This window comes from Acomys minous, assembly GCF_964271855.1.
Source record: "Acomys minous genome assembly, chromosome: 9".
Lineage (NCBI taxonomy): Eukaryota > Metazoa > Chordata > Mammalia > Rodentia > Muridae > Acomys > Acomys minous.
In genome coordinates, this window is record NC_140490.1 from 80,422,349 (window position 1) to 80,447,112 (window position 24,764).

Below are 24,764 nucleotides of genomic sequence, written 5' to 3' on the forward strand. Positions count from 1 at the left end.
CCTCACCCTGTCCAATGTCCACCAGAAGGACCATCCTGACAACTGTATAGTGCCACCATCAGCCATTTTATTGGTGCTGTAGACACCCAGTGCTCTTCCCCCTTGACAGCTTCCCCAGGCTCAGTCCTGGTACCTTCGAGCCTGCATCCTCCTGTAGTAACTTTCTGCCTCAGGCTCCACCTCTCGCTCCCCCAGCCCGCCCACCTGGCGCCTCAGAGTGGATTCCCGGCTACCTGCACCCAGGGCCCCTTCACTTGCTCCTGGTGGGGGCAGACCCTCACCAGTGGCCAAGTTAACGGTGGCCACACCTCCAAACCGTGGCTCCTCCTGGTCCACATCACTGGCTGGAGACCCAGGGCCTATCCCAGACTGTTTGCAGCTGCTTCTGAAGCCACGTGCCAGATCCCCCAGCTCATAGCTGCCATCACCCTCCACCACCTTGGCCTTCCACTCCCAGGGCGTGCTGCCGGCAGACAGGTGCACCACTGGGTGGTGAGGTGCGTGAGCATCGATTGTGACGATGCTGGCAGAGTCGCGGTCTGACGGCGAGCGGTACTGGGAAGAGTCGGAGCTGGCACTGGATGATGAAGCTGTCTCAGCCTTGGGGCCCCCTGCTGCCTTGGACATGGCGATGACCTGCAACAGCCTCGGTGGGTTGGCCACCCGTGGCTGGGATGGAGCCACAGCCACAGGGGCCCCACCCTTCTCTGCCATGGACAGCCACTTGGCCCTCACTGAGGAGCTGCTCTTGGGTGACAGGCCAGCTGCAGCCTGCACTCCTTCCTCAGGGATGTGCACAAGGGGCTGGGGGGGCCCTGGCCTCGGAGGCAGAATGACTCGGGGCCCAAGCCCTGGCCGAGCCTGGACGGTAGGGTACAGAGAGGGTGGCACGGGTCCTTCCTCCTCCTCCTCCTCTTCCTCCTCTTCCTCCTCCTCTTCTTCCTCCTCCTCCTCTTCCTCTGCCATGGGCTCCGCTGGGGCTCTCAGATGCACAGGGCTAGCCTCGTCAGGCAGCCCCAGGCCACGGCCCTCCAGGGTCTTCTGTTTCCACTCACTGATGAGCTGCTTGGAGCGGGAGGCGTCGAGGGGCACATGGATGGTCATGTGGCGCCGCGCGGGGTCATCCAGCGAGGGCGTGCTGACACGGGGCAGTGTGTTGCTGAAGGTGACCATGCCCTCTTTGCCCATGGGGCTGCGCGGAGCCAGCAGGTCCACATCCACACTGGCTCTCTTCAGGCTGCCAAGAGACGTCTTCTCTCGGGCCACAGGCCGAGGCACACCCTCTAGCCTCCCTGGAGGGCCCAGCTCATCTGTGCTGACAGACTTATTCTGCTGATACATGGCCTCGTGGCCCCGCTGAGTCAGCGCTCGTAGGGCATCCTTGGCAGGCGCTGGGGTAGGCAACTTCTCTGCAGGCGGTGCCTGGAAGTTGCCCACAGCGTGGCAGGCCTAGGGACGATAAGGACCGGCGTGAGACCCGTTATCCAGCAGGGGGCAGTGCCTGCAGCCCACAGGGAGGCGGTGGCAGCATCCTATGGCTCACGGGACCTTGCAGAGAGAGGAGCCTCCTGCCCTCAGACCCCAGGCCTCTAATGGGGGTGGGGGTGGGGTGGGGGAAGGGCCTCCCCTCCCCATGTGGCCATCCGCCTCCCTCAGACCTCCTCATTAACCGCCCCCCCTCACCAGGTAGGCAGCGATGCCAGCACCAATAAGAAAGCCAGCATAGACGTCCACAGGGTGGCTGCGGTACTGGGTGATCTGTGTAAGGCCACAGACTCCGGCAGCTATGGCAAAGGCGAACACAAGGATGGGCTTCAGCAGCTTTGTCGTGTCCGAGATGACTGAGTTGAAGTACATCTGGCCAACAACAGGTGGGCAGGGTCAGGGTGGGTGTAGCCTCGGGTGGACACAGGGTACAGCGTTGGGGGCCATCACTCACCGACACATAGACAGCAGCGAAGGCCGACAGAGTTGCGTGCTGGGATGGAAAGGTCTTCCTACAAGAGGTACGGAGTCAGCCAGCCCTGCTGGTCTGGAGGCAGCCAATCCCAGCCTCAGTTTCCCAAGCCAGTTCCCCTACAGTTAGGGGGTTTGTGGCAGTGCCACCGCAGGGGCCGGGAGTCCAGCTTACCGCGCAGACAGGATGGCGTGGGTATCGTGGCCAGAGCAGATGTCCTGTGTGATGTAAGGGTTCGCCTCACAGGAAGTGCCCAGCAAGGTGTAATTGGGTTTGCAGACGGTTAGGAAGAAAGGCGTGTGGTAGCCCGTGGCCAGCTGGATGACGTCCGTCACCAGAGCCGTGGCACACAGGCCAAACACGTGCACACCTGAGGGCGAGAGGGCCAGGCCAGGGGAAGGGAGCGGGGAGAGGGGGGGAAGAGGGGCGTTCCCCCCAGAAGCACATCTACTCCATAATCCCCGCCCCCGTGGTGAGCAGACATCAAGGCAGGATCAGGGAACCCCGTGGCCACTCACCCACAAAGCGCACGGTGCGTCGGAGGAACGAGTTGAAGTTACAGCCGCCCGCATTGATGCTGCCTTCTGTGCCCCCTCGACCACGGCCCCAGAGCCGGGACTGCAGACAGTAGACCATGCCCTCGCCGACCATGATCTGCTCACACACACACACACACACACACACACACACACACACACACACACACACGGACAGACGAGTTAGGCAAGGTCACAGCGAGAGACCCTAGGCCCTGGGGCTGTGGCACAGGCTACTCACGGAGGCTGCAGGTGCGGCGAAAGCCAGGCTCAGCAACATGAGCAGTGGGATCAGCTCTTCGTTAGACTCCACATAGGGCATGGACAGCGAGCGGTCGTAGCACTGAAAGCCCACCTTGGCCGGCTTGAACAGGTCAGTGAGCTCCAAGAAGTACAAGGACACAATGGAGGACGCCACGATGGGCAGCTGGGGGGGGGGAGCCGGGGGGGGGGCAGGGAGAGGGGGAAAACAGTGGCCTGAGTCATTGGCCGTACCACTGCCCACAGATTCACACACCAATTTCTGCAGCATGGCTACACAGAAAGAAGAACCATTCCATACCAAGGAAATGCTTCAGCCCCACCCGCAAAGCCTCCCTCAACTCTCAGGCCCATCTGTCCATCCGTCCATCCATCCTACATGCATACACAGACACACACGCACACACAGACACACACACACACACACACACACACACACACACACACACACACACACACAGAGACACGACATGCTTGCTTTTCCAGCCTCCCTAGGTTGCCCGCTATGGCCCCTGGTCAGGCCTGCTTGCCAGCCCTCCTCACAGGAGTTTCCCCACTGGCATTGCCTCAGCCCTCCCTCCCTCCCTCCCTCCCTCCCTCCCTCCCTCCGTCACCCACCCACAACACAGCCTTGAATGGCAGCCATTGTGTGGCTGCTGCTGAGCTCCCTAACTGAGCTCTCTCACTAGTACCTGTACCTGGGTCTTCCCTACCAACCAGACATGTGTCCCCACCCCCACCCCCGAGTGAGTCACTGCCCCCTTCCAAAGGATAGGGAGCCCTTGCTCCCAGAAGCAGAGCCCTCAGGGCCAAGGTGGGAAAATGACTGTCGCTGAAGGCACCTGAAAAAGTGAACGGAGGGAGCTGTGTTAACGGCAAAGGTGTGCAGCACCTCCTGTCCCAGCTGGCCTCAAACTCACTATGTAGCGAGGATAGACCTGAACTCCTGATCTCCCTGCCTCCTCCTCCTGAGCGCTGCAGTGACAAGTAGGGGCAGTCACAAGATACAAGTAAGATAAATGAAAGGGTGACAACATCTTCCCGGGGTCTGTTGTGTGCCCCAACTTCCCAAGCTATAAAACAGTAATGAATAAAAGTTGTTTTTTGGCCAGGTGTGGTGGCGCATGCCTTTAATCCCAGCACTCAGGAGGCTGAGACGGGCAGATTGTTTTGAGTTTGAGGCCAGCCTGGTTGACAAAGTGAGTCCAGGACAGCTAAGGCTACACAGAGAAACTCTGTCTCAAAACAAACAAACAAACAAAACAAAACAAAAAACAATAAAAAGTTGTTTTACGCCAGGCGTGGTGGCGCATGCCTTTAATCTCAGCACTTGGGAGGCAGAGGCAGGCGGATCACTGTGAGTTTGAGGCCAGCCTGGTCTACAAAGCGAGTCCAGGACAGCCAAGGCTACACAGAGACTCTGTCTTGAAAAACAAAACAAAACAAGTTGTTTTGTGGTGTGTAGTGGCACATAGCTTTAATCTCAATACTTGGGATGCAGAAGCAGGTTGACTGCTGTGAAATGGAGGCCAGTCTGGTCTAACATCACAGGTTCCAGTGTCCAAGTTTTTTGGACCCTCTGTCCAAAAATGTAAGAAATAATATATTTTTTAAGTTATATCGGTCAAAGGTGAGAGTTGTGTATGTAAGAAAACAGAAAGAAAAGGGCGCAGGCAGCCAGGCCTCTGGTTGACAGCAAGATGTGGTCACAGCAGCCAGCATGAGCCCCTAGAACAGACTGGCAGCTGAAGCTTAGACATTGCCTTAAAAAGATCAAAACCACGGGGCTGGAGAGATGGCTCAGTGGATAAGAGCACTGACTGCTCTTCCAGAGGTCTTGAGTTCAATTCCCAGCAACCACATGGTGGCTCACAACCATCTATAATGTGATCTAATGCCCTCTTCTGGCCTGCAGGTGTACATGTAGGCAGAACACTGTGTACATAATAAATAAATAAATAAATCTTAAAAAAAAAAAAAAAAGATCAAAACCAGGCTGGGCGTGGTGGTGCACGCCTTTATTCCCAGTACTCAGGAGGCAGAGTCTGAGTTACCTGAGACTACGGTGGCTCAGTGTAGCATGGTGCCGGCCACACAGTCAGGGCTGCTCTGTTTTACCCTGTCTTTCAGTGTTTGCCATGCTGCATGACGAGTTTACTATGGAGGTTTAAAACGTCTCATGCCGGGTGATGCCCCACCCAGGGGAGGGCCCACGCCCAGCCTGTCAGGTGAGGGGACAAATTCTCTCCTCTCCTCTCTCCATTTATTGTATTTGTACATATTCTGCCCGCACATGTGCCCACAAGCCAGAAGAGGGCACCAGATCTCATTATAGATGGTTGTGAGCCACCATGTGGCTGCTGGGAATTGAACTCAGGACCTCTGGAAGAGCAGGCAGTGCTCTTAACCACTGAGCCAACTCTCCAGCCCCCCACCACAGAGTCTCACTATGTAGCTGATCAGAACACACTCTGTAAAGCCAGGTAGCACACCCCTTTAATCCCAGCACTCAGGAGGCAGAGGCAGGTGGATTGCTGTGAGTTCAAGGCCAGCCTGGTCTACAAAGAGAGTCCAGGACAGCCAAGGCGACACAGAGAAACCTTGTCTCGAAAAAACAAGCAAACAAACACAAAACAAACAAAACCAAGCCCCTCACTCTAATAGGCTGGCCTTGAACTCAGAGATCTGCCTGCCTCTGCCTCTAGAGTCTGTGTGCCACCACCACCTGGCTCAATTATTACTCTGTGTGTGTGTGTGTGTGTGTGTGTGTGTGTGTGTGTAAGGACAGCTGTGGGAATCAATTCCATCTTTCCATTATGCGGGTCCCAGGCATCGAACTCAGGTTGTCAGGCACATCTGAAGGAGCCTTTACCAGCGTTGTCAACCTATCAGCCCCTAAGTGTTTTTCTCTCTGTAAGAGTTTCCATTTATAGGAGTTTGTTGGAGCCATGGCTCCAACAGAAGGGAACCAGCATCTGCACCGAAAATAAAATAACAGCCGGTGAAGGAAGTCCTAGGCCCACGCTGGGTAAGAACTGCTGTTCACACAGGGCACCAGGTGCCAGTGTGGGCAAACACAGCAGGGCGTGTGAAACGCTTGCCTCTGCCTGGAATGTTGGGACACACCTGTCACCCTAGTACCTGAGAGGCTGAGGCAGGAGAATGGCTCTGAGTTCTGAATCAGCCTGGCGCACGCCTTTAATCCCAGCACTCTGGAGGCAGAGGTAGGTGGATCTCTGTGAGTTCAAGGCCACTTGGGTCTACATAGTGAGTTCCTGCACGGCCAGGGCTACACAGAGAAATCCTGTCTCAAAAGACAAAAAAACAAGGGGCTGGAGAGATGGCTCAGAGCTTAAGAGCACTGACTGTGCCTCAAGAGGTCCTGAGTTCAATTCCCAGCAACCACATGGTGGCTCACAACCATCTATGGTGTGAACTGATGCCCTCTTCTGGCATGCGGCAGAGCAATGTATACATAATAATAAATAAATCTTAAAAAAAAAAAAAGACAAAACAAAAAAAAGAAAGAAATAAAACTATCCTCTTTTCCAACATGTTTTCTAGGGTTCCTCAATCTGTCCCCTCCACTTAGAGACTGACACTGCTGGCTTTTCTCAGAGGCATGTCTGTGCAGCAATGAAGATTCAAAAACAAGTTGGTATCCTGATGTGGAGGATGGAGTAAAATGCCCGGACACCTTGTGGGTGTTGCTAAGTCAAATCCTCACTGGATAACAACTTTGTCTAGGGCCCGCAAGACGGCTGAGCATGGAAGGATGCTCGCTGCCAAGCATAACGATCAAAATCCCTGCCCCCACATGGTGGGGGAAACAACCAACCCCTGAACGCTGCCTCTAACCTCCAAGCCACGGTGCGCTTGCACACATGAACGCACGCACATAGGCACGCACGCATGCACGCACGCAGGGGCCAGGACCCGAGTACTCAGCACCACAAAGCAAGGTGGGCGTAGCTGGGTGTGCATGTTAACTCGGATAGTGCAGGGTGAGAACATGTAGACCCCAGCAAGCTTCGAGCCCAGTGAGCACTGGAGGGAGACACCTGACATCAGCCTGCGCTCTGGCTGTTGGCACGAGCGCCTAAACCCTGCCACACAAGCGCAAAAGGGGGCATCTCAGCGCTGCGTGGTGGTCTGTGCTTGGCATCCCAGCATCCCAACACCAGGGAGGCAGAGACAGGAAGGGTGCCTGACCTGGGTCATACACCCAACTCCAATCTAGTCTGGGCTACAGAGTAAAATCTTGGATTGGGGCTGGGCACCTGGCTCAGGGTTGGAGCCTCAACCAGAATCCCCCAGTGAGGGGCTAGGGGCGTGGTCAGGGTGGAGCCCCACCTAGAATCCCCCAGTGAGAGCATGGGGGCGTGGTCAGGGGTGGAGCCCCCGCCTAGAATCCCCAGTGAGGGGCTGGGGGCGTGGTCAGGGTGGAGTTCCACCTAGAATCCCCCAGTGAGGGGCTGGGGGCGTGGTCAGGGTGGAGCTCCGCCTAGAATCCCCCAGTGAGAGCATGGGGGCGTGGCCAGGCATAGAACCCCAGTATGATAAGGTCCAGGCCCTGGATTCTATAGCCAGCACTAAAGACATATGAAAATAATTTTAAACAGTGAGGAAAAAAAATAGCCTGTAAAGTAATTTCTGGAAGGATTTCAAAGGATTCTGGTGAGACTGGGCTAATCTATTGTCACACTTAAATGCCATCTTGGGACATAAGCATTCCCCCTAATGCTCTGTGGCCCACACCCATCACCTGTTGGGGAAGGAACCGCTGTGGGGACAGCAGGCTGGGCTCCAGCCTGACCCAGGGAGGGCCTTGTGGGACTCGGCCTGGCTCACAGCTCCTGTCACAGTCTTGTCATTCAAAGGGGGAAAAAAATAAAAATAAAAAACCCTCAACCCTCCACACTTAGTATGCACCAAGTGAATGCATTTATTGTCTTCTATATTTAGACCCTATCAGTTCTCCACCACAGCCGGCTAGATCCACTAACGGGTTGGGGAGCTGGGGGGTGGGGGGGCACGGCCTACCATTAGCAGAAGGGCATTTGAATTTAGATGCACCCCAGGGTACTGTAGAGCCAAGTGCCCAGCACCCACCCTCACCAGTTGGGGCTTGCTCACCACCCCAATTTGTACCCTGTCCAGTCGAGCTTCTCGCCCCTGTCCTTAAAGAGAGCCCAGCGTGCTAGCGTTCTCCCGTCTGCTCCCACTGTCTAAAGGACCCTCCTGCACCTTTGCAACTCCTATTCGACCTGTAGAGCCCTCTGCCTTGGACCCAGCCATGTCCACCCATCCCAGCTCCAGGTGGCCCGGTTCCGCGGTGCAGGCTCCTGCTCCCGCAGCGCGGAGGGCATGGTCTTGGAAGCTCCGTGCCAGGAAGACTTCTCTCCGTGAGCCCCACTCACCTCCACGAAATAAAAGCAAGGCAGGAGCGTCATGCTGTCCTTGGGCGTTTTATTCTTCTCCTTCATAGCAATCATGGTGACGCGCGGCGCTGTAGGCCGAGGTTGCAGGGGGCGGGTGGGACAAAGGCAGGCTGGAGATCAGGAGGTGCGCAGATGGAGTTCCCAGGTGAGGAGACAGGGCTGGGGGGGGGGGGGCGGGGAAACTGAGGCTGGAGCAGAGAGGGGGAACTTGGGGAAAAGGGATGCAGGGACCCCCGTGCGCTCACGGCTCGCTCACCTGGCGGGGGCAGGGAAGGCGGAGTCCACTGCAGAGCGCGGACACAAAGCCGGGGTCCCCGCGTGGGAGGGACGCGAGGCCCGGCGCGGTGCGCGGGGCGCGGGCTCTTTGTCTGTTCGCTTTGCAGCCCGCTCCGGCCCCGCCCCGGCCCCGCCCCCGGCTCGGGCGCCTCCGCCTCCGGCTCTGCGGGTCCCGGGGTCTCTGGCCCCGCGAGGGAGATCGCGATCCGGGTCCCTTTCCTGTCCCTTGCGTGTGCCCTCTGTGCGCCCTGCGCGCGCGCGCGCGCGCGCGATCGGCCTCGGGGGGCCGAGGGGCGCGCGGCCGAGTGTGGGGAAGGCGAGATCCCGCGGCCCCCAGTCACCTCCCTGCGTCCTCAGCCCCCACGCCTTCCGTGCCCGCAGATCGCTGGAGTCCGTTTCCATGGTGAGGTCCCTGGGCGCCGGTAGCGAAAAGAGACAAAGAAACAGGGGTGGAGGGGCTGTCCTCCCCCTCCATTCCCCCTCCCACCTCTCCTTCAGGCCCCACCTCACCATCCTGACCCTGGGCAGCTAGTGCCTTGAAGATAAATGATTGTCGTGTGCACTTATGTAGCGCTTGCTGTTTACAAGCATTTGCCTCTGCAGAGGCAGCCCTGTAAATGTAAGCCCTGGTTGACCCCACCCCATCCTAGATGGGGCAAACTGAGGCCCGGGGGAGTTAGGGGATCATTCTGTCAGCTCAGTCACTCTCTACTGAGTGCCTACTGCATACCGGCCCTTAACAAACACTTGTGACTCACTGGGAAGTGGGTCTTAAGCCGACAGCCCCCCAACTCTCTCTGTTTGAAGTTGAGTGTAGTGGTATGCAGCTGACATCTCAGTATTCAAGGAGCTGAGTCAGGAGGATTACTGTGAGTTCCACCCCAGACTGACCTACACAGTGTGACTCTGCCTTCATTTTTTTTTTTTTAAGAGGGGACCTGAAGGACCCAGAGGGTCCTAGAAACCTACAAGAAGAACATCGTGACTGGTGGATCGGGGCGCAGGGGCTTCTGCTCAAACTATTGCACTAACCAAGGACACTACAAGTAGTAAACATTGAACCCCTACTCTGATCTACCCAATGGACAGGACATTCTCCACAGTTGTGTGGAGAGTGGGGACTGACTCTGACATGAACTCTGGTGTCCCATATTTGACCACTTCCTCTTGGTGGGGAGGCCTGGTGGCACTCAAAGAAAGAATAAGCAGGCTACCAAGATGAGATTTGATAGCCTATGACCAAATAGTGGGGGAGGAGGTCCCCCTCGGTCATAGACCTGGTGGGGGGAATAGGGTGAAAGCAGGAGGGAAGGAGGAATGGGAGGATACAAGTGATGGGATAACAGTCGAGTTGTAATCTGAATAGATTAATAAAATTAAAACAAAAGAGGGGGGCTGGAGAGATGGCTCAGCCTGTAAAGTTGCAAGGATGAGGACCTGAGTTCGAATCTCCAGCATCACACACAAAGCCAGCCATAGTGTCAGGTATCCACCCCCAGCGCTGGGTAGAGGACGACCAGAGCATCCTGGGGCTCTCCAGCCGCCAGCTTCACCTAATCAGGCAGCACCAAGGCAAGGGGAGACCCTGTGCAAAATGTAAGGTCAAACCAGGGGTGGAGCAGGGCGTGGTAGCGCATGCCTTTAATCCCAGCACTCGGGAGGCAGAGGCAGAAGGATCACTGTGAGTTCGAGGCCAGCCTGATCTACAAAGCGAGTCCAGGACAGGCAGGGCTACACAGAGAGACCCTGTCAAAACTAAAAACCAAAACAACAACAACAACAACAACAACAACAAAAACTTGTTGTGCATGTCTGTGATCTCAGCTGTTTGTGCGACAGGCCGAGGGATAACCTGGCCCGCCACATGCTGAGACCTGACTCAAAAAGCAAGACATGAGTACACAGGCACCACATATACACACAGACACCACACAGCACACATGCACACACAGTCAGGTACCACACACACACACAGACACACAGACACCACATGGCGCACACACACACACACAGACACCACATGGCACACACACACACACACACAGACACCACATGGCACACACACACACAGAGGCGCCACATGACACACACACACACACACACACACAGACACCACATGGCACACACACACAGACACCACATGGCACACACACACACACAGACCATATGGCACACACACACACACACACACACACACACACACACACACACACACACACCATATGGCACACATACACACAAACAAACCCCACACAGCACACACTCACACACACACAGGCACCACATGGCACACATACGAAAAATAAGAAAAGAGCCAGGCACAGTGGTGCACATCTTTAATCCAAGCACTTGGGAGGCAGAGACAGGAAGATCAGATTGATGTGAGTTCGAGGCCAGCCTGGTCTACAAAAGCGAGTCCAGGACAGCCAAGGCCACACAGAGAAACCCTCAAAAACCAAAAAAAAAAAAAAAAAAAAAAAAGGTCATTTAGGCCCAAGGGCATCACCATCCACCAACGTCATGGGAAGGGAAGAACCAATTCCCTGGGCAGATCCTTGGCCACTTTTCCTAGGTTGCAGGGCACAGGTAAGCCCCACTCAGTCCTTACACGGTCCCAGCTTCAGGGACTGATGGCGGAGCGGGACACAGAGACTTAGCCAAGCCTCAGTCTCCCTGTGAGTAGGGGAGGAGTTTGCCTGACCCCCTGGGAATTCCAGGGTTGGAAGAAGGGCCCCTAACTGTCACTCTTGAGGAGAAGGAGGAAGCTGTGGCCTGTGGGGGGGGGGTGGAGGGAGGGGGGAGATAGTGGGGGAGGGGCGCTTTGGGTCTTCCAGGGTGGGATCTACAGGTAGAGGAAGGGACAGTGGGCTCTGGTGAACAACGCATGGCCTAGCTGAGGAGTCAGGCACTGGACAGCCATGGGTGAGCTCAGAGCAAGGGGTCCCAGCACTGGGGAGGCAGAGGCACGTGGATCTCTGTGAGTTCGAGGCCAGCCTGGTCTACAAAGCGAGTCCAGGACAGCCAGGGCTAACACAGAGAGACCCTGTCTCAAAGAAACACAAACAAACAAACAAATAAACAAACAAAAAAGTAAAAGACTTCAGGGTCATTCTCAGCTACGAAATGAGTTTGAGTCCAACCTGGGCTATGTAAGACCCTGTCTGAAAATGGTCAGAGGCATGAATAGGCAGGGATCAGAGGTCTGCTCAGGCCTCGTCAGGACATAACATTCCTCCTGGTTCCTCAGCTGGGCATGAGACAGACCCAGATGTCCAGTCACAGGGCAGAAGTCAGGGTGCATTCTCCCTGCAGAGCACAGAGGCTCGGGCGACAGCCACCCCGGGACACTGAGGTGCACAGAAGGTGCTGGTGGACAAGGAGGAGGAAGTGCGATTGCTTTCAACCAGCACAGACTCTGGAGTCGTTTCAGCCGTTGTATTGTGTAAGAAAAACCCGGGAACAGAGAGCCAGGTCCTGGAACCTGCGGACCCTGCCAGCCAGGCTTCATTTCCAAACCAAACCACACGACCTTTTCTTTTTCCTTTTTTTCTCCCAGTCCACCGGCTCTGTGGCTTCATTCTCTGTAGACCAGGCTGGACTCGAACTCACAGCCTGCCTCTGCCTCCCAACTGCTGGGATTAAAGGCGTGAACACCACCGTGCCCGGAGAGCCGATGTCTCCAAGATAAGGTGGAGAGTCACTGAGGAAAATACCTCACATTAACAACCTACTCTGATGTAGTAGGGCATGTGTGTGTGTGTGTGTGCGCACATGCATGTGTTCATGTGTGTGTGAGGCTGCATGTGTGTGTGAGTGCCTGTGTATTTGTACTTGTGTGTGGGGGCCTCTATAGGCATGTGCATCCCCATATATACCTGTGCATAAATAAATAAAATAATAAAAACAAGTTATATATATATATGTATGTATGAAGTAGAAAGAAACAGAAACAGGAAAATCATATCCATATGTGAAAACGGGGCTGGGCAGGGAATGTAAAGAGAAAAGGATAGGAAATTGTCCCGGTGTGTGGGAGCGCACACCCAACACCAGCACGCAGGAGGCTAAAGCAGGGGATCAGGAGTTCAGGGTCATCCTTGGACAATACAGAGTGAGTTGAAGACCAACCTAGGCTACATGAGACCCTGCTTAAAACAAACACACACACACTCACACACACACACAAGTACAAACACGCATGCACTCACACACACGCACTCTCACACATGCAGTCTCACACACACATGAACACATGCATGTGCACACACACACACATGCACCACACACACAAGTACAAACACACATGCACTCTCTCACGCACATGCAGTCTCACACACACATGAACACATGCATGTACACACACACACACACACATGCCCTACCACATCAGAGGAGAAACAATGAACTCCCACGAGAAAACCAAGGTATCAGTGGGGTCACTTGAGGCCTCTTGTCCTAGGATCCTGAGCATGGCCTCCACAGAGACCCCTGTATGCTACCCCACTGCGAACCGCCCTGGGCCCCCTCGCTGGTAGGAGGAAGTGGGACCCAGCTTCAGCCGCAGTTCAACGACTTCCCTCAGAGCGGGGCTATAAGAGGGGCCCAGCATGCAGCGGGCCAGGAGCCTAGCCATGCCTGGAAGCCACCGATCCCCCAGTGGGGTCCATCCGTTCCTCCTGTTGGCCCTGGTCTTTGGTGGTGAGTGGGGCTCTGTCTTCTAGAACAGCAGGGGAGACCGAGGCACGCCCTGGGTAAAACACTCGGGAGGCAAAGGATAAAGAGGGGAGCCCTGAGCCGGGCGTGGTGGCACACGCCTTTAATCCCAGCATTCGGGAGGCAGAGGCAGGCAGACCACTGTGAGTTCGAGGCCAGCCTGGTCTACAAAGTGAGTCTAGGTCAGCCAAGGCTAACATAGAGAGACCCTGTCTCGAAAAACTAAAAAAAAAAAAAAAAAAAAAAAAAGACCCTGGCATTTTGATCCAGCTTTCCTTCTGTTCTGTGGTTCTTTTTTTTTTTTTTTTTTAATTTCAAGGCAGGGTTTCTCTGTGTAGCCCTGGCTGTCCTGGGCTCACTTTGTAGACCAGGCCTTGAACTCAGAGATCCGCCTGCCTCTGTTATGGTTCTTTTTAAAGTAGGGTCTCACATAGCCCAGGCAGGCCCTAAACTCATTTTATAGCTGATGATGACTTTGAACTCCTGAACTTCATGCCTCCTCTCCCCAGTTAGTACAGGGTGTAGGCTCCCGTGACCATGCTGGGTTTCCGTGGTACCCGTGGCACCCGTGGCACTATAGCTGGAACCCAGGGCTCTGTGCATGCTCAGCAAGGGTCCTACCCACAGACCCTCACTATATGGAGGGATTTCCAGGGAACCAGGAGTAACAAGCAGCCGGTGTGGTGGCTCACACCTTTAATCCCAGCACTCGGGAGGCAGAGGCAGGCTGATCTCTGTGAGTTCGAGGCCAGCCTGATCTACAGAGCAAATTCCAGGACAACCAGGGCTACACAGAGAAACAACAGCAACAACGGAAAAAAACCAAAAAATATTCAAAACAAAACAAAAAAATAGAATTACAAGCCAGTCTTTTTAAAAAGTTTTATTTATTTTTATTTTGTGTGCAGTGGTGTTTTGCCTGCATGCATGTCTGTATGAGGGTGTCAGATCTTGGAGCTACAGACAGTTGTGAGCTGCCATGTGGGTGCTGGGAATTGAACCTGGGTCCTTTGGCAGAGCAGTCAGAGCGCTTAACTGCTGAGCCATCTCTCCAGCCCCTTGTTTTGTTTTGTTTGCTTTTTGGTTTTTTGAGACAAGGTCTCTCTTTGTGTAGCCCTGGCTGTCCTGGACTCACTTTGCAGAACAGGCTGGCCTCGAACTCACAGAGATCCACCTGCCTCTGCCTCCTGAGTGCTGGGATTAAAGGCCTGCGCCATCACCGCTTGGCCAATGGGGTACATCTTTAATGCCAGCACTCTTGAGAGGCAGAAGCAGGCAGATCTTTTGAGTTTAAGACGAGCCTGTACCACAGCATTAGACACTATCTCAAAACAACAAAAATAATAAGCATAGATTCAAGGCAGCCCCCAGCTCCTCCCCAGGCAGAGGTCTCCTAGAAGCCGTAGACAGAACAGACCATGGCGGGAACCTTCAGCCTGCAGTCCTGACACCTACCTCCCCAGGTGCAGCCCAGGCCTCCCGGATCGTGGGTGGCCACGAATCTCGGCCCCATTCTCGGCCTTACGTGGCATCCCTGCAGCTGAGCAGGTCTCCTGGGAGCCACTTCTGTGGTGGCACGCTGATCCACCCGAGATTCGTGCTGACAGCTGCGCACTGCCTACAGGACATGTGAGCGCAAGGGGGCAGCGAGGCCCAGCGGGTCTGCGCTGACAGCACAGCCTCCTTGGCTGGGTGCCTCAGTCTCCTCCCATTCCAACCCCTCTGCCTCTATACATGCCTCAGTCCTTCCCTAGTGTCTTCTCCAGTGTACCACAACAGTGAGAGGCTGGGGGCGTGGTCAGGGTGGAGCCCCGCCTAGGATCCCCCAGTGAGGGGCTGGGGGCGTGGTCAGGGTGGAGCCCCGCCCAGAATTCCCCAGTGAGGGTTGGGGCGTGGTCAGGGTGGAGCCCCGCCCAGAGTCCCCCAGTGAGGAGTGGGGGCATGGTCAGGGTTGGAGCCCCACCTAGAATCCCCTAGTGAGGGGCTGGGGACGTGGTCGGGGCAGAGCACTTGGTAGCATGTGAGAAGCGGGGGTCGGGCGGGGGGGGGATACAGGGGTTCCCTCCCTTCCCCTGCAGCAAACAAAGAAAACCCCACAACCTCCACCGCAGCCCGTGGCAGCTTGTGACAGTGGTGCTGGGTGCCCACGACCTGCTGAGCCCAGAGCCTGAGCAGCAGAAGTTCACCATCACTCAGGTCTTCCAGAACAATTACAACCCCGAGGAGAACCGCAATGACGTGCTGCTAGTTCAGGTAAGTCGGGCTGTGGGGATCGGCTCCTGCAGAAGATCGCACTGGACCTACGGGGCGGTCACAGAGTAGCACTGGGCCTGTCTGTCAGCTTCTCACCCGGCTGTGTTTCCTGACATGGTAGACCTGGGCCCAGGGTCAGGGCTCAGGCTAGGCCGTGGTACAGCTAAGGTATGGTTAGGGCTATGGTCAGGGCTCGGTTTTATTTTATTTTATTTATTTATTTGGGTTTGGTTTTTTTCGAGACAGGGTTTCTCTGTGTAGCCCTGGCTGTCCTGGGCTCACTTTGTAGACCAGGCTGGCCTCGAACTCACAGCGATCCGCCTGCCTCTGCCTCCCAAGTGCTGGGGTTACAGGTGTGCACCACCATGCCCGGCCCTGGTCAGGGTTTTAGTTAAAGGGGGAAACAACCTGAGTTAGAGTCTGCGTCAGGATTAGGGTTAATGAACAGGGCTGAGCATGGAAGCTGCACAACACGCAGTGTCACCTCCTGCTACCTCGCCCCCCCCACCTCCGCCCGCTGTACAAAGGGTTCGGACTGTTCGCCAAAGAAACTTTTAGCTCTGCACAGAACCGGTTCTGGGTGGGGGCGTGGAGATGGGGTGTCTACAAAGGCCAAAGGGAGATATTGGGTCCCCATGGTGGCGTGCTCACCTCCTTTTTTCTGCAGCTGAACCGGCCAGCCTCCCTGGGCGAGCAGGTGGCGGTGGCCTCTCTGCCCCAGCAGGACCAGTCTCTGTCCCAGGGCACCCAGTGCCTGGCCATGGGCTGGGGCCGCCTGGGCACCCGGGCGCCCGTGCCGCGTGTGCTGCAGGAACTGAACGTCACGGTGGTCACCTTCCTGTGCAGGGAACACAACGTGTGCACGCTGGTGCCAAGGCGGGCAGCAGGCATTTGCTACGTGAGTGCGGGGCTGGGTCGCGGGAGGCGGGGCCGGGGCCTGGGCGGGGCCACGGGCGGGGCGATGTCTGTGGGCGGGGCCTGCGGTGGGAGAGGCAGGGCTGCGGGAACCGTGGGTGGTCAATGGAGGGGCGGATCCCCAGGGGACTGTGGGGTCTCTGGGAATGTGGACATCTGCGGCGAGGAGATGGGCCTGTCTGGGCTGCTGAGTTTTTTTCCAGGTGGGTGACCTGGAGAGCGGGCCCCGTGCGTCGGGAGGCGGGGCTTTTGCAGGGCGGGGTTCTAGAGTAGGTGGGTTTGGAGAAGAGTGTTTCTTTTTCTCTCTGGTTTTTTGAGACAGGGTTTCTCTGTGTAGCCGTGGCTGTCCTGGACTCGCTTTATAGACCAGGCTGGCCTCGAACTCACAGCGATCGCCTGCCTCTGCCTCCCCAGTGCTGGAATTAAACGCGTGCCCCACCACGCCCAGCTTGGAGGAGCGTGTTAGCCCTCTGAGTGTGGCTGCACGACCTGTCTGTTCCATTCTGACTCGTGGTCTCCACCCCTGTACGAGCAGGGTCTGTGTGGGGACGGCCCTGGGCCCTGCAGCAAACAGGCTCTCTTTTGTACGTGACACCTTTTGCCTCCACCCTTTGCCCCTTTTGGACTCAGATTGCATCCTACAGGAAGCGAGTGGATGGCTCCTGGGCATCCCACAGGCATCCCACCCACGTAGCTTCATCCCGGCTGGCTTCTGTCAGCTTGGGGACTGATCCTGCTTCTACCCCCAGGGAGACTCGGGCGGCCCCTTGGTCTGTGACGGCGTCCTGCATGGAGTCGACTCCTTTGTGATCCGGGAGTGTGCCTCCCTCCAGTACCCCGACTTCTTCGCCCGGGTGTCTCTCTATGTGGACTGGATTCGCATGGTGCTGCGGGGCGCAGAGGCCTGAGCTGCGCTTTTGCTTTCCAGGCAGTCTGACGCCCGGGCGACCAGCAAGCTCTAGTGGGAAAATCTGGAGTGGGGTGGACCTTTCCAGCCTTTCCTCCAGCTGCACTACCCACGCAGCCCCTGGTGTGGAGCCAGCTGGGTCCGGTACTGCCTGTCACCTCAATAAAAGCTGAGATTTATTTAAAAGCTGTCTCCTGTCTGTTTTACCCCATGTGGACCTGGGATGTGGGCCGGACCTCAGGGCCCCGGGAAGCCACCATTCAGGAAAGAAAGGTGCTGAGAGGAAGCCAGGTTCACTCCCCAGCCGCACATGAGGGAACCACTGAGGCTGGGTTCAGCCCTTCCCGTACGACCGTCGCACCTCGGTGCCTCAGTTTCCTCATTAGAACCCGGACACATCCCAGAAGTGGATAAGGAGCTGTGGCTGGTGGGGTTTGGTGAAGCGTCCCCCAGCTCCAGGCTTCTTGGGGACCTGGCTCTTTTCACATCTTTGGCGGGCACTGGGCGCCTCAGGGCCCGGACAGGCAGTGTGGAGGGCAGGGGGATGGCTTGGGCGGGGCGCGGGGCTGGGGAGGACCGACACGGTGTCGGGTGCACAGCGAGGCTGGAAGAGCGAGAAGCTCTGCTCCAGGGAGGGACAGACGTGGAAGCGCCCCGCTTTCCCCGGGCGTAAAGAAATGAGCTGGAGCCACCCAGGGAGCTAGGAGGGGGGTCGCAAGCCTGCCCGGGAGGAGAGAGCGAGGGGCGAGACCCTCAGAAGTGAGGGGCGGATGCTTTCTGACTTCTTTAGCTGCCGCCACCAGATGGCGCTGTGTCCAACCCAGGCGGCGCCAGAATCCACGGGCTTGTTCCTTCCCTAACCTAGTTTTGGTTTTGGAAGGCAGTCTCCCCGTAGCCCAGGCTAGCCTCTAACTCCCTATATAGCTGAAGACGACCTCGAACTCTGGATCCTCCTGTGTCCACCTCGCAGGTGCTGAGATGACATAAGCGCGTCATCGTTTCTGGTTTATGTGGTGCTGGGCTTGGTACATGCAAGGCTAGCTCACTGTTCACTGAACCCTGGACCCAGCCTCTCTTCAGTCCTCCCAAGAGGGAGGGTCTCCAATGTCTTACTGTTTTGGTGTGTGTGTGTGTGTGTGTGTGTGTGTGTGTGTGTGTGTAGACTCTGGGGATCTGGGAACACTAAACTGAGGTCAAGTATTGAGAACCTGCTGTTCTGCAGTGCCAGAATATGGAATTCCTCCTTCAATATTACCTGGCATAACAGAGGCGAGGGCGAGCCGGGCGTGTGGCGCAGGTCCTTAATCCCAGCACTCGGGAGGCAGAGGCAGGTGGATCGCTGTGAGTTCGAGGCCAGCCTGGTCTACAAAGCGAGTCCAGGACAGGCAAGGCTACACAGAGAGACCCTGTCTCGAAAAACCAAAAAACAGAGGCAAGGGCATGGGCCCTGAGGCTTGTTGACTGGTGACCCTGAAGACTTCTGAGGGCTGGAACTGATCGTTACTGGTGGCAAACATCTAAAAAAGAAACGGAAAGAAGGGGAAAAGAACCGCACACACCGGCTGGAGAGATGGCTCAGTGGTTAAGAGCGGGGCCTGCTCTTCCAAAGGTCCTGAGTTCAATTCCCAGCAACCACATGGTGGCTCACAACCATCTCTAATGAGATCTGATGCCCTCTTCTGGCTTGCAGGTGTACATGCAGGGAGAGCACTGTATACACAATAAATAAATAAATCTTAAAAAAAAAAAAAAAAAAAGAACCACACACACATGGATCAGCGAGCAGGCATAGTCTCGACATGGAGAACGACACTGGCGAGTTCGTGGACCTGTACATGGCTCGGAAATGCTCAGCGAGCAACCGCATCATTGGTGCCAAGGACCACGCGTCCATCCAGATGAATGTGGCCAAGGTTGACAGGGTTACAGGCCGGTTTAATGGCCAGTTTTAAGCCTGTGCTATCTGCGGGGCCATTCGCAGGATGGGCAGAGTCAGATGATTCCATTCTCCGTCTGGCTAAAGCTGGTGGAATTGTCTCCAAGAACTTTTGATCAGAAGAGATCGGGAATACTTGTCATAAATAAAAATGAGAAAGTATCTTAAAAAAAAAAAGAGCCGCACACACGTGTGCACACGCACACACATGCACACATACGCGCACACACACACACACACACTTAGGCTTCATGAAGAAGTAAGACAGACTCCAGCAGGTAGGTTTCAACAAGCCTCTTTCAAATTTCTTTTACTTTACACATTTATACACATATACACACATATACATACACACATGTGCATACACACATACACACATGTACATACACACACACACACACACACACACGTCCCATCATGTCAGCCAGTGCTGCTCTGGACCATTGTTCTTGCTTTGACAACCCCAAAAAGTCCCTAGCTGCTTTACTAATAAGAGTGCACTTTCTCCCTCCCTCCCTCCCTCTCTCTTTCTCTCTCTCTCTCTCTCTCTCTCTTTCCTCTCTCTGTGTAGCCTTGGCTGTCCTGGACTCACTCTGTAGACCAGGCTGGCCTCGAACTCACAGCGATGCGCCTGCCTCTGCCTCCCGAGTGCTGGGATTAAAGGTGTGCGCCACCACGCCTGGCGGTAATGTTCATTTTAGCAATCTAACATCTGGAGACTGTTTTCCAGGGTGGTGGTCGAATCATTAATCTGCTCCGGCAGCAACGCCTTAAGGAAATCAAGCATCATTGCTGTGGATGCCAATGCTATTAACCAGCGAGGGGCCAGGAGCAAAGGTCACACATAGCAGAGCTATGCTCCACAACAGCAGAGGCCCTCGCTGAGACACACCCATCGTGGGAGGGGAGCTGTGCTCTGGGAGTCCTGCAGCTGTTTTGCTGTTCCTCCTGCATGGCCCCCAACAGGCAAGAAAGAACCCCAACCACAGAGGACTTAGTTCTGGGCCTGAAGCTCATCAGCGGGGCGCTGGAAATACAAACCTGAAGGCAAACCTATCTCTGCCCAGCCTGAGTAAGCACAGTATACAGGTGGTGCTCATTATGTGCAGCTGTGGTTAAGTCTGACCTCCTAATCTGATGTGTAGCCTTCTTAGCCCATACTCCGTTCAGTGTGACAAGGGATGAGGTATGCAGCAGGCACTCACTGTGTGCAAGGAAGGGAGGCCAGTTGGTGTGTGTCTGAGTGACCCAGGGAGACAGGACCGACACTGAGCACCAGCTGAGTGCCCCCCTTGGTCTGGGCAAGAGAGGGGAGCTCTCCTCACTGGGGTCCCATGGACTGGGGACTCCAGCCTGGCAAGCATCGGGTCCTGGCATCCTGCCCACGTCCGTTGGATCCACCCCGCCCCATGCCCTGTCCTGGAGATGGGACGTTGGTTTCACAACAGCCTTGGGTGGGGCTCCAGGGAGAGACTGGAGGGGAGCTTGCCACAGAGTGGGGGGCTGGGTCCCCATTCCCGTCTCCATTGTGAAAGGAGAGCACTCCCTGTGTGGCTCCAGATGGAAACCATACTATGGCCTCAGTGAGGACAGCAGCTCGCTCTCCCGGGCCCAGGCATTGATGGCCCAGGTGGGACTGAGTTCTGCTCTGAGGAGAACCAACAAATTAGGGCCTAGTCGGTTGCAGGGTGCTGTCTAGCCCTGACTCAGCTTAAAATAACCTCCTGTGCTGGGCATGGTGGGGCACACCTGTAATCCCAGCACTGAGGAGGCAGAGGCAGGGGGATCTCTGAGTTCCTGGCCAGCCTGGGCTACATAGTGATCTGTATCAAACACACACTTCTCTCACACACACACTCATGCACCTGACACTGGGTGGGTGCAGCCTCTGTGTCCCTCACATTTTTCTGCCTCAAGTAAGAATCCAGTCATTTTCTGTCACCCCAGGAAAGTCAGGCAACACACCCTGTGACAACTCAATATACTTATATGTTGCTGTTATTATTATGCCTGAGGTAAACTGAGGCAAAGGGACTGGCCCTCAGATATAAGCTGCTGGACACAGGGTGCCAATGTCCATGGAGGTGGAACCCTGTCATCCCAGCACTCAGGAGGCAGAGGCAGGTGAGTGGCTGTCAGTTCAAGGCCAGCCTGGTCTACAGAGTGAGTCCAGGAAACCTTGTCTCAGAAAACCAGAGAGAGAGACTGGGCTACCTGAGATTTTATTTTATTTATTTCTTCCTTTTCGACACAGGGTTTCTCTGTGTCGCCCTGGCTGTCCTGGAACACGCTCTTTAGACCAGGCTGTCCTTGAACTCACAGCAATCCACCTGCCTCTGCCTCCCAGTCCCGTGCCACTGCCATCCTGCCCTGAGATTTTATTTTTCAAAAGCTTTGCTGAGTCTTCCTTGATAGCCAACAGCGTGGATGAAGGTGAGCTGGGGACCCTGAGCACCATGCACCCTTCCACGACACTCCCATGGCCTGTCCCCAGGGAGGAAGTGGGCTGTGGCTGGCATGGGGCAATGCAACGGCCTTGGACTCCAGCTATAAGTATGGCTGCTACGTAGGGGGGTGGGGAGCGCAGAGCCCACTAGCCCACCATGGCCCTCGCTCGACCGTTCAGCTGGACTCTGGCTTCCACGCTGCTGGCCTTGCTCCTGGGTGGTGAGTGCAGAAGGACACATGTCAACAGCTCCTCTGTCTCCATTGGACCTTCCCACGTCCCTCAGGAGCTTAGGAAAAGACACGAAGGTTTCTAGTGGCAAGACCACTATGAGGAAACCGGGGTCCTAAACCTGGGAAGAGTCACTGGGAAGGCACTAGGGTCTCATGTCTGGGAGTACCCTGGGCAAGGTCCCTTGTCCTCTCTGTGCCTCAGTTTCCCTCATTGACCCTGTCAGCTCTCACTGAGGGTCCAAGCATCTTGGGCCTCACTCTTTTTCCCCCGTGTGTCCTCAAGGCCAGGCGCTGGCCTCAGAGATTGTGGGTGGCCGGCCAGCCCAGCCCCACGCTTGGCCCTTCATGGCGTCCCTGCAGCGGCGTGGAGGTCACTTCTGTGGCGCTACACTCATCGCCAGGAACTTCGTCATGTCAGCAGCCCACTGTGTGAACGGCCTGTGAGTCCTCTCTCCATCTGCCCATCCCCCGTGGGGAGGCCGGGGGGGCCTTCCCACCCACTCTCCTCCCCTCTCCACTGCCCATAGGAATTTCCGGTCGGTGCAGGTCGTGCTGGGAGCCCACAACCTGCGGCAACGGGAGCTCACACGGCAGACCTTCTCCGTGCAGCGGATCTTCGAGAATGGCTTCGACCCCTCGCGTCTGCTGAACGACATTGTGGTCATCCAGGTGGGCCTGCGCATGCGCGAGCCGGAGCCCAGGGCCAAAGGCCCAAGGTTGAGGCTTGAGGGGGTTGAGAAGGGGGCTCGGGGACAGGGACGCACTGGGGCTCCAGGGAGGTAAGATGTGGCAAGCTGCGAGCAGTATTTCACCAGGAGACTCCTCTTAACCGCGCTTCTCCATCAAGAGACTCCGGTTGTCTGCGCTTCTCCACTCCCTGACCCTGCAGTTGGGAAATCCTAGGGAAACACTCATTTCTTCCTCCAGTCTCTAAACGTTTCCAGTACTTGGTGGTGGGGGACCAAGGCAAGTGGGGAGGGTCGGCTGTGGACTGTGCCCCCCCCCTCACCCGCTGGCCCTCACTGCAGCTCAATGGTTCGGCTACCATTAACGCCAACGTGCAGGTGGCCCGGCTGCCCGCCCAGGGCCGCGGCGTGGGGGACAGAACTCCGTGCCTGGCCATGGGCTGGGGCAGGCTGGGAACAAATCAGCCGTCGCCGAGCGTGCTCCAAGAGCTCAACGTGACAGTGGTGACCAACCTCTGCCGCCGCCGCGTGAACGTGTGCACGCTGGTGCCGCGCCGGCAAGCAGGCATCTGCTTCGTAAGTAGCGGACCCCAGGGAGGACTTCGCGGTGCTGGGGGTAGGGGCTACCTAGAGGCCCAGCCTCTGACCTCCACGCCTCCGCAGGGGGACTCTGGAGGACCCTTGGTCTGTGATGGTCTCGTCCAAGGCATTGATTCCTTCATCCGAGGAGGCTGTGGGTCTGGAATTTACCCAGACGCCTTTGCCCCTGTAGCTGAGTTTGCAGACTGGATCAGTTCCATTCTCCGCAGCCATGGCGACCGCCCCCGCACTCATCCCAGAGACCCTGAGAGCAGAGCTGACTAGGACCTGTCTAGTCACCTCCCCAGGGACCCCCACCCAGGAGACAACCCATTCGGTTTTTTGTTTTTTTTGGTTCTTTTTAACCATAATAAAAGCAACGTTTGCTTTGTGTTCTGGGTCTGGTGTTTGTCGATGCTGCCTCTGCCTCGCGTGAGGGGCGCCTCCTGGGATGTTGCAACCCAGCTGGGGCAAAGCCATGGTAGATGGTGTGTTTCCCACTTTGTACAAGAAATTGTTGGACAGATGGCCCTTTTTGGTTTCTGTTCCCTAAAATCCATGTTCTGCTAGGTCTCAGCATTCAGGAGGTTGAGGCCCAGAGTGTGAGGACAGCCTGGCTGCAGAGTGGGATCCTGTCTCACCATTAGAGGCGCTGCAAAGCTGCCTCAGCAAGAGGTGGGCTGCACCCAAAGCGGGCCTGCTGGTGCCCACATGGCGGCTGCAGCTGCCTATAGCTCCAGGTCCTGGGGACTAACGTCCCCGTGTAGCCTCTGTGGGCACCAGGCATGCACATGCACTCCTTACACATGTAATTAAGAATAACAAAAATAAGCCGGGCGTGGTGGCACATGCCTTTAATCCCAGCACTTGAGAGGCAGAGGCAGGCGGATCATTGTGAGTTCGAGGCCAGCCTGGTCTACAAAGTGAGTTCAGGACAGCCAAGGCGACACAGAGAAACTCTGTCTCGAAAAACCAAAAATAAATAAATAAAAATAAAAAATAATAAAATAAAAGAATAACAAAAAGAGCAGGCGTGGTGGATCACTCTTTCAATCCCAGCACTTGGGAGGCAGAGGCAGGAGGATCTCTGTGATTTCAAGGCCAGCCTGGTCCACAGATCGAGTCCAGGACAGCCAGGGCTACACAGAGAAATCCTGTCCCAAAAAACCAATAAAATACAATTAATAAAAAATAACCTAGGGCTGGAGAGATGGCTCAGAGGTTAAGAGCACTGTCTTGCTCTTCCAGAGGTCCTGAGTTCAAATCCCAGCAACCACATAATGGCTCATAACCATCTATAATGAGATCTGGTGCCCTCTTCTGGCGAGCAAGTGTACATGCAGGGAAACACTGTGTACATAATAAATAAATAAATATTAAAAAAAAAAATAGCCTAATACATTGGCTAGGACTGGTGAAGTGGTTTATCTGGTGAACATGCTTGCCATGACATGGAAGAAGAAAATGGACTCCAAAAAAGCCCTCTGCAACCTACCCACATAGTACATAAATAAAACAAAATAAACAAAACACTCAGGTAATCCAGGTGGTGGTGGCACATGCCTTTAATCCCAGCACTTGGGAGGCAGAGGCAGGAGGATCGCTTTGAGTTCGAGGCCAGCCTG

At 55.8% G+C, this 24,764-nt stretch overlaps 2 protein-coding genes and 1 pseudogene across 3 annotated transcripts; 2 read left to right on the top strand and 1 right to left on the bottom strand.

Annotated features, from left to right (window-relative positions):
- Window positions 1-47: 47 nt before the first annotated feature.
- On the bottom strand, window positions 48-8,570 carry PLPPR3 (phospholipid phosphatase related 3). Its single transcript, XM_084795505.1, has 8 exons — window positions 8,452-8,570; window positions 8,175-8,354; window positions 2,735-2,920; window positions 2,476-2,611; window positions 2,132-2,327; window positions 1,940-1,997; window positions 1,684-1,857; window positions 48-1,449 (listed from the first exon to the last, which is right to left on the bottom strand). Exons 2-8 carry the CDS (start codon window positions 8,247-8,249, stop codon window positions 121-123), a joined length of 2,154 nt encoding a protein of 717 aa, XP_084651631.1. The 5' UTR covers window positions 8,250-8,354; window positions 8,452-8,570; the 3' UTR covers window positions 48-120.
- Window positions 8,571-13,102: 4,532 nt separating this feature from the next.
- Window positions 13,103-23,531, top strand: LOC311605902 (neutrophil elastase-like; the record flags this gene model as incomplete). The annotated part of the gene is made up of 10 exons (XM_084796741.1): window positions 13,103-13,169; window positions 14,648-14,813; window positions 15,296-15,437; window positions 16,105-16,335; window positions 17,102-17,254; window positions 21,793-21,862; window positions 22,158-22,314; window positions 22,402-22,543; window positions 22,903-23,136; window positions 23,224-23,531. The coding sequence occupies 10 exons, from the start codon at window positions 13,103-13,105 to the stop codon at window positions 23,422-23,424; spliced, it is 1,563 nt and encodes a 520-aa protein (XP_084652867.1). The 3' UTR covers window positions 23,425-23,531.
- Window positions 19,012-19,372, top strand: LOC311605218 (small ribosomal subunit protein eS21-like; annotated as a pseudogene). The gene has a single exon. The product of its transcript is annotated as a small ribosomal subunit protein eS21-like (transcript).
- Window positions 23,532-24,764: the final 1,233 nt, after the last annotated feature.

Coding starts and splice junctions, on each gene's coding strand:
- PLPPR3 (XM_084795505.1), bottom strand. CDS start 8,249: ATGATTGCTATGAAGGAGAAGAATAAAACGCCCAAGGACAGCATGACG. Junction 2,612..2,734: donor TCGCCGCACCTGCAGCCTCC/GTGAGTAGCCTG, acceptor GTGTGTGAGCAG/ATCATGGTCGGCGAGGGCAT. Junction 1,858..1,939: donor TCGCTGCTGTCTATGTGTCG/GTGAGTGATGGC, acceptor GTTGTTGGCCAG/ATGTACTTCAACTCAGTCAT.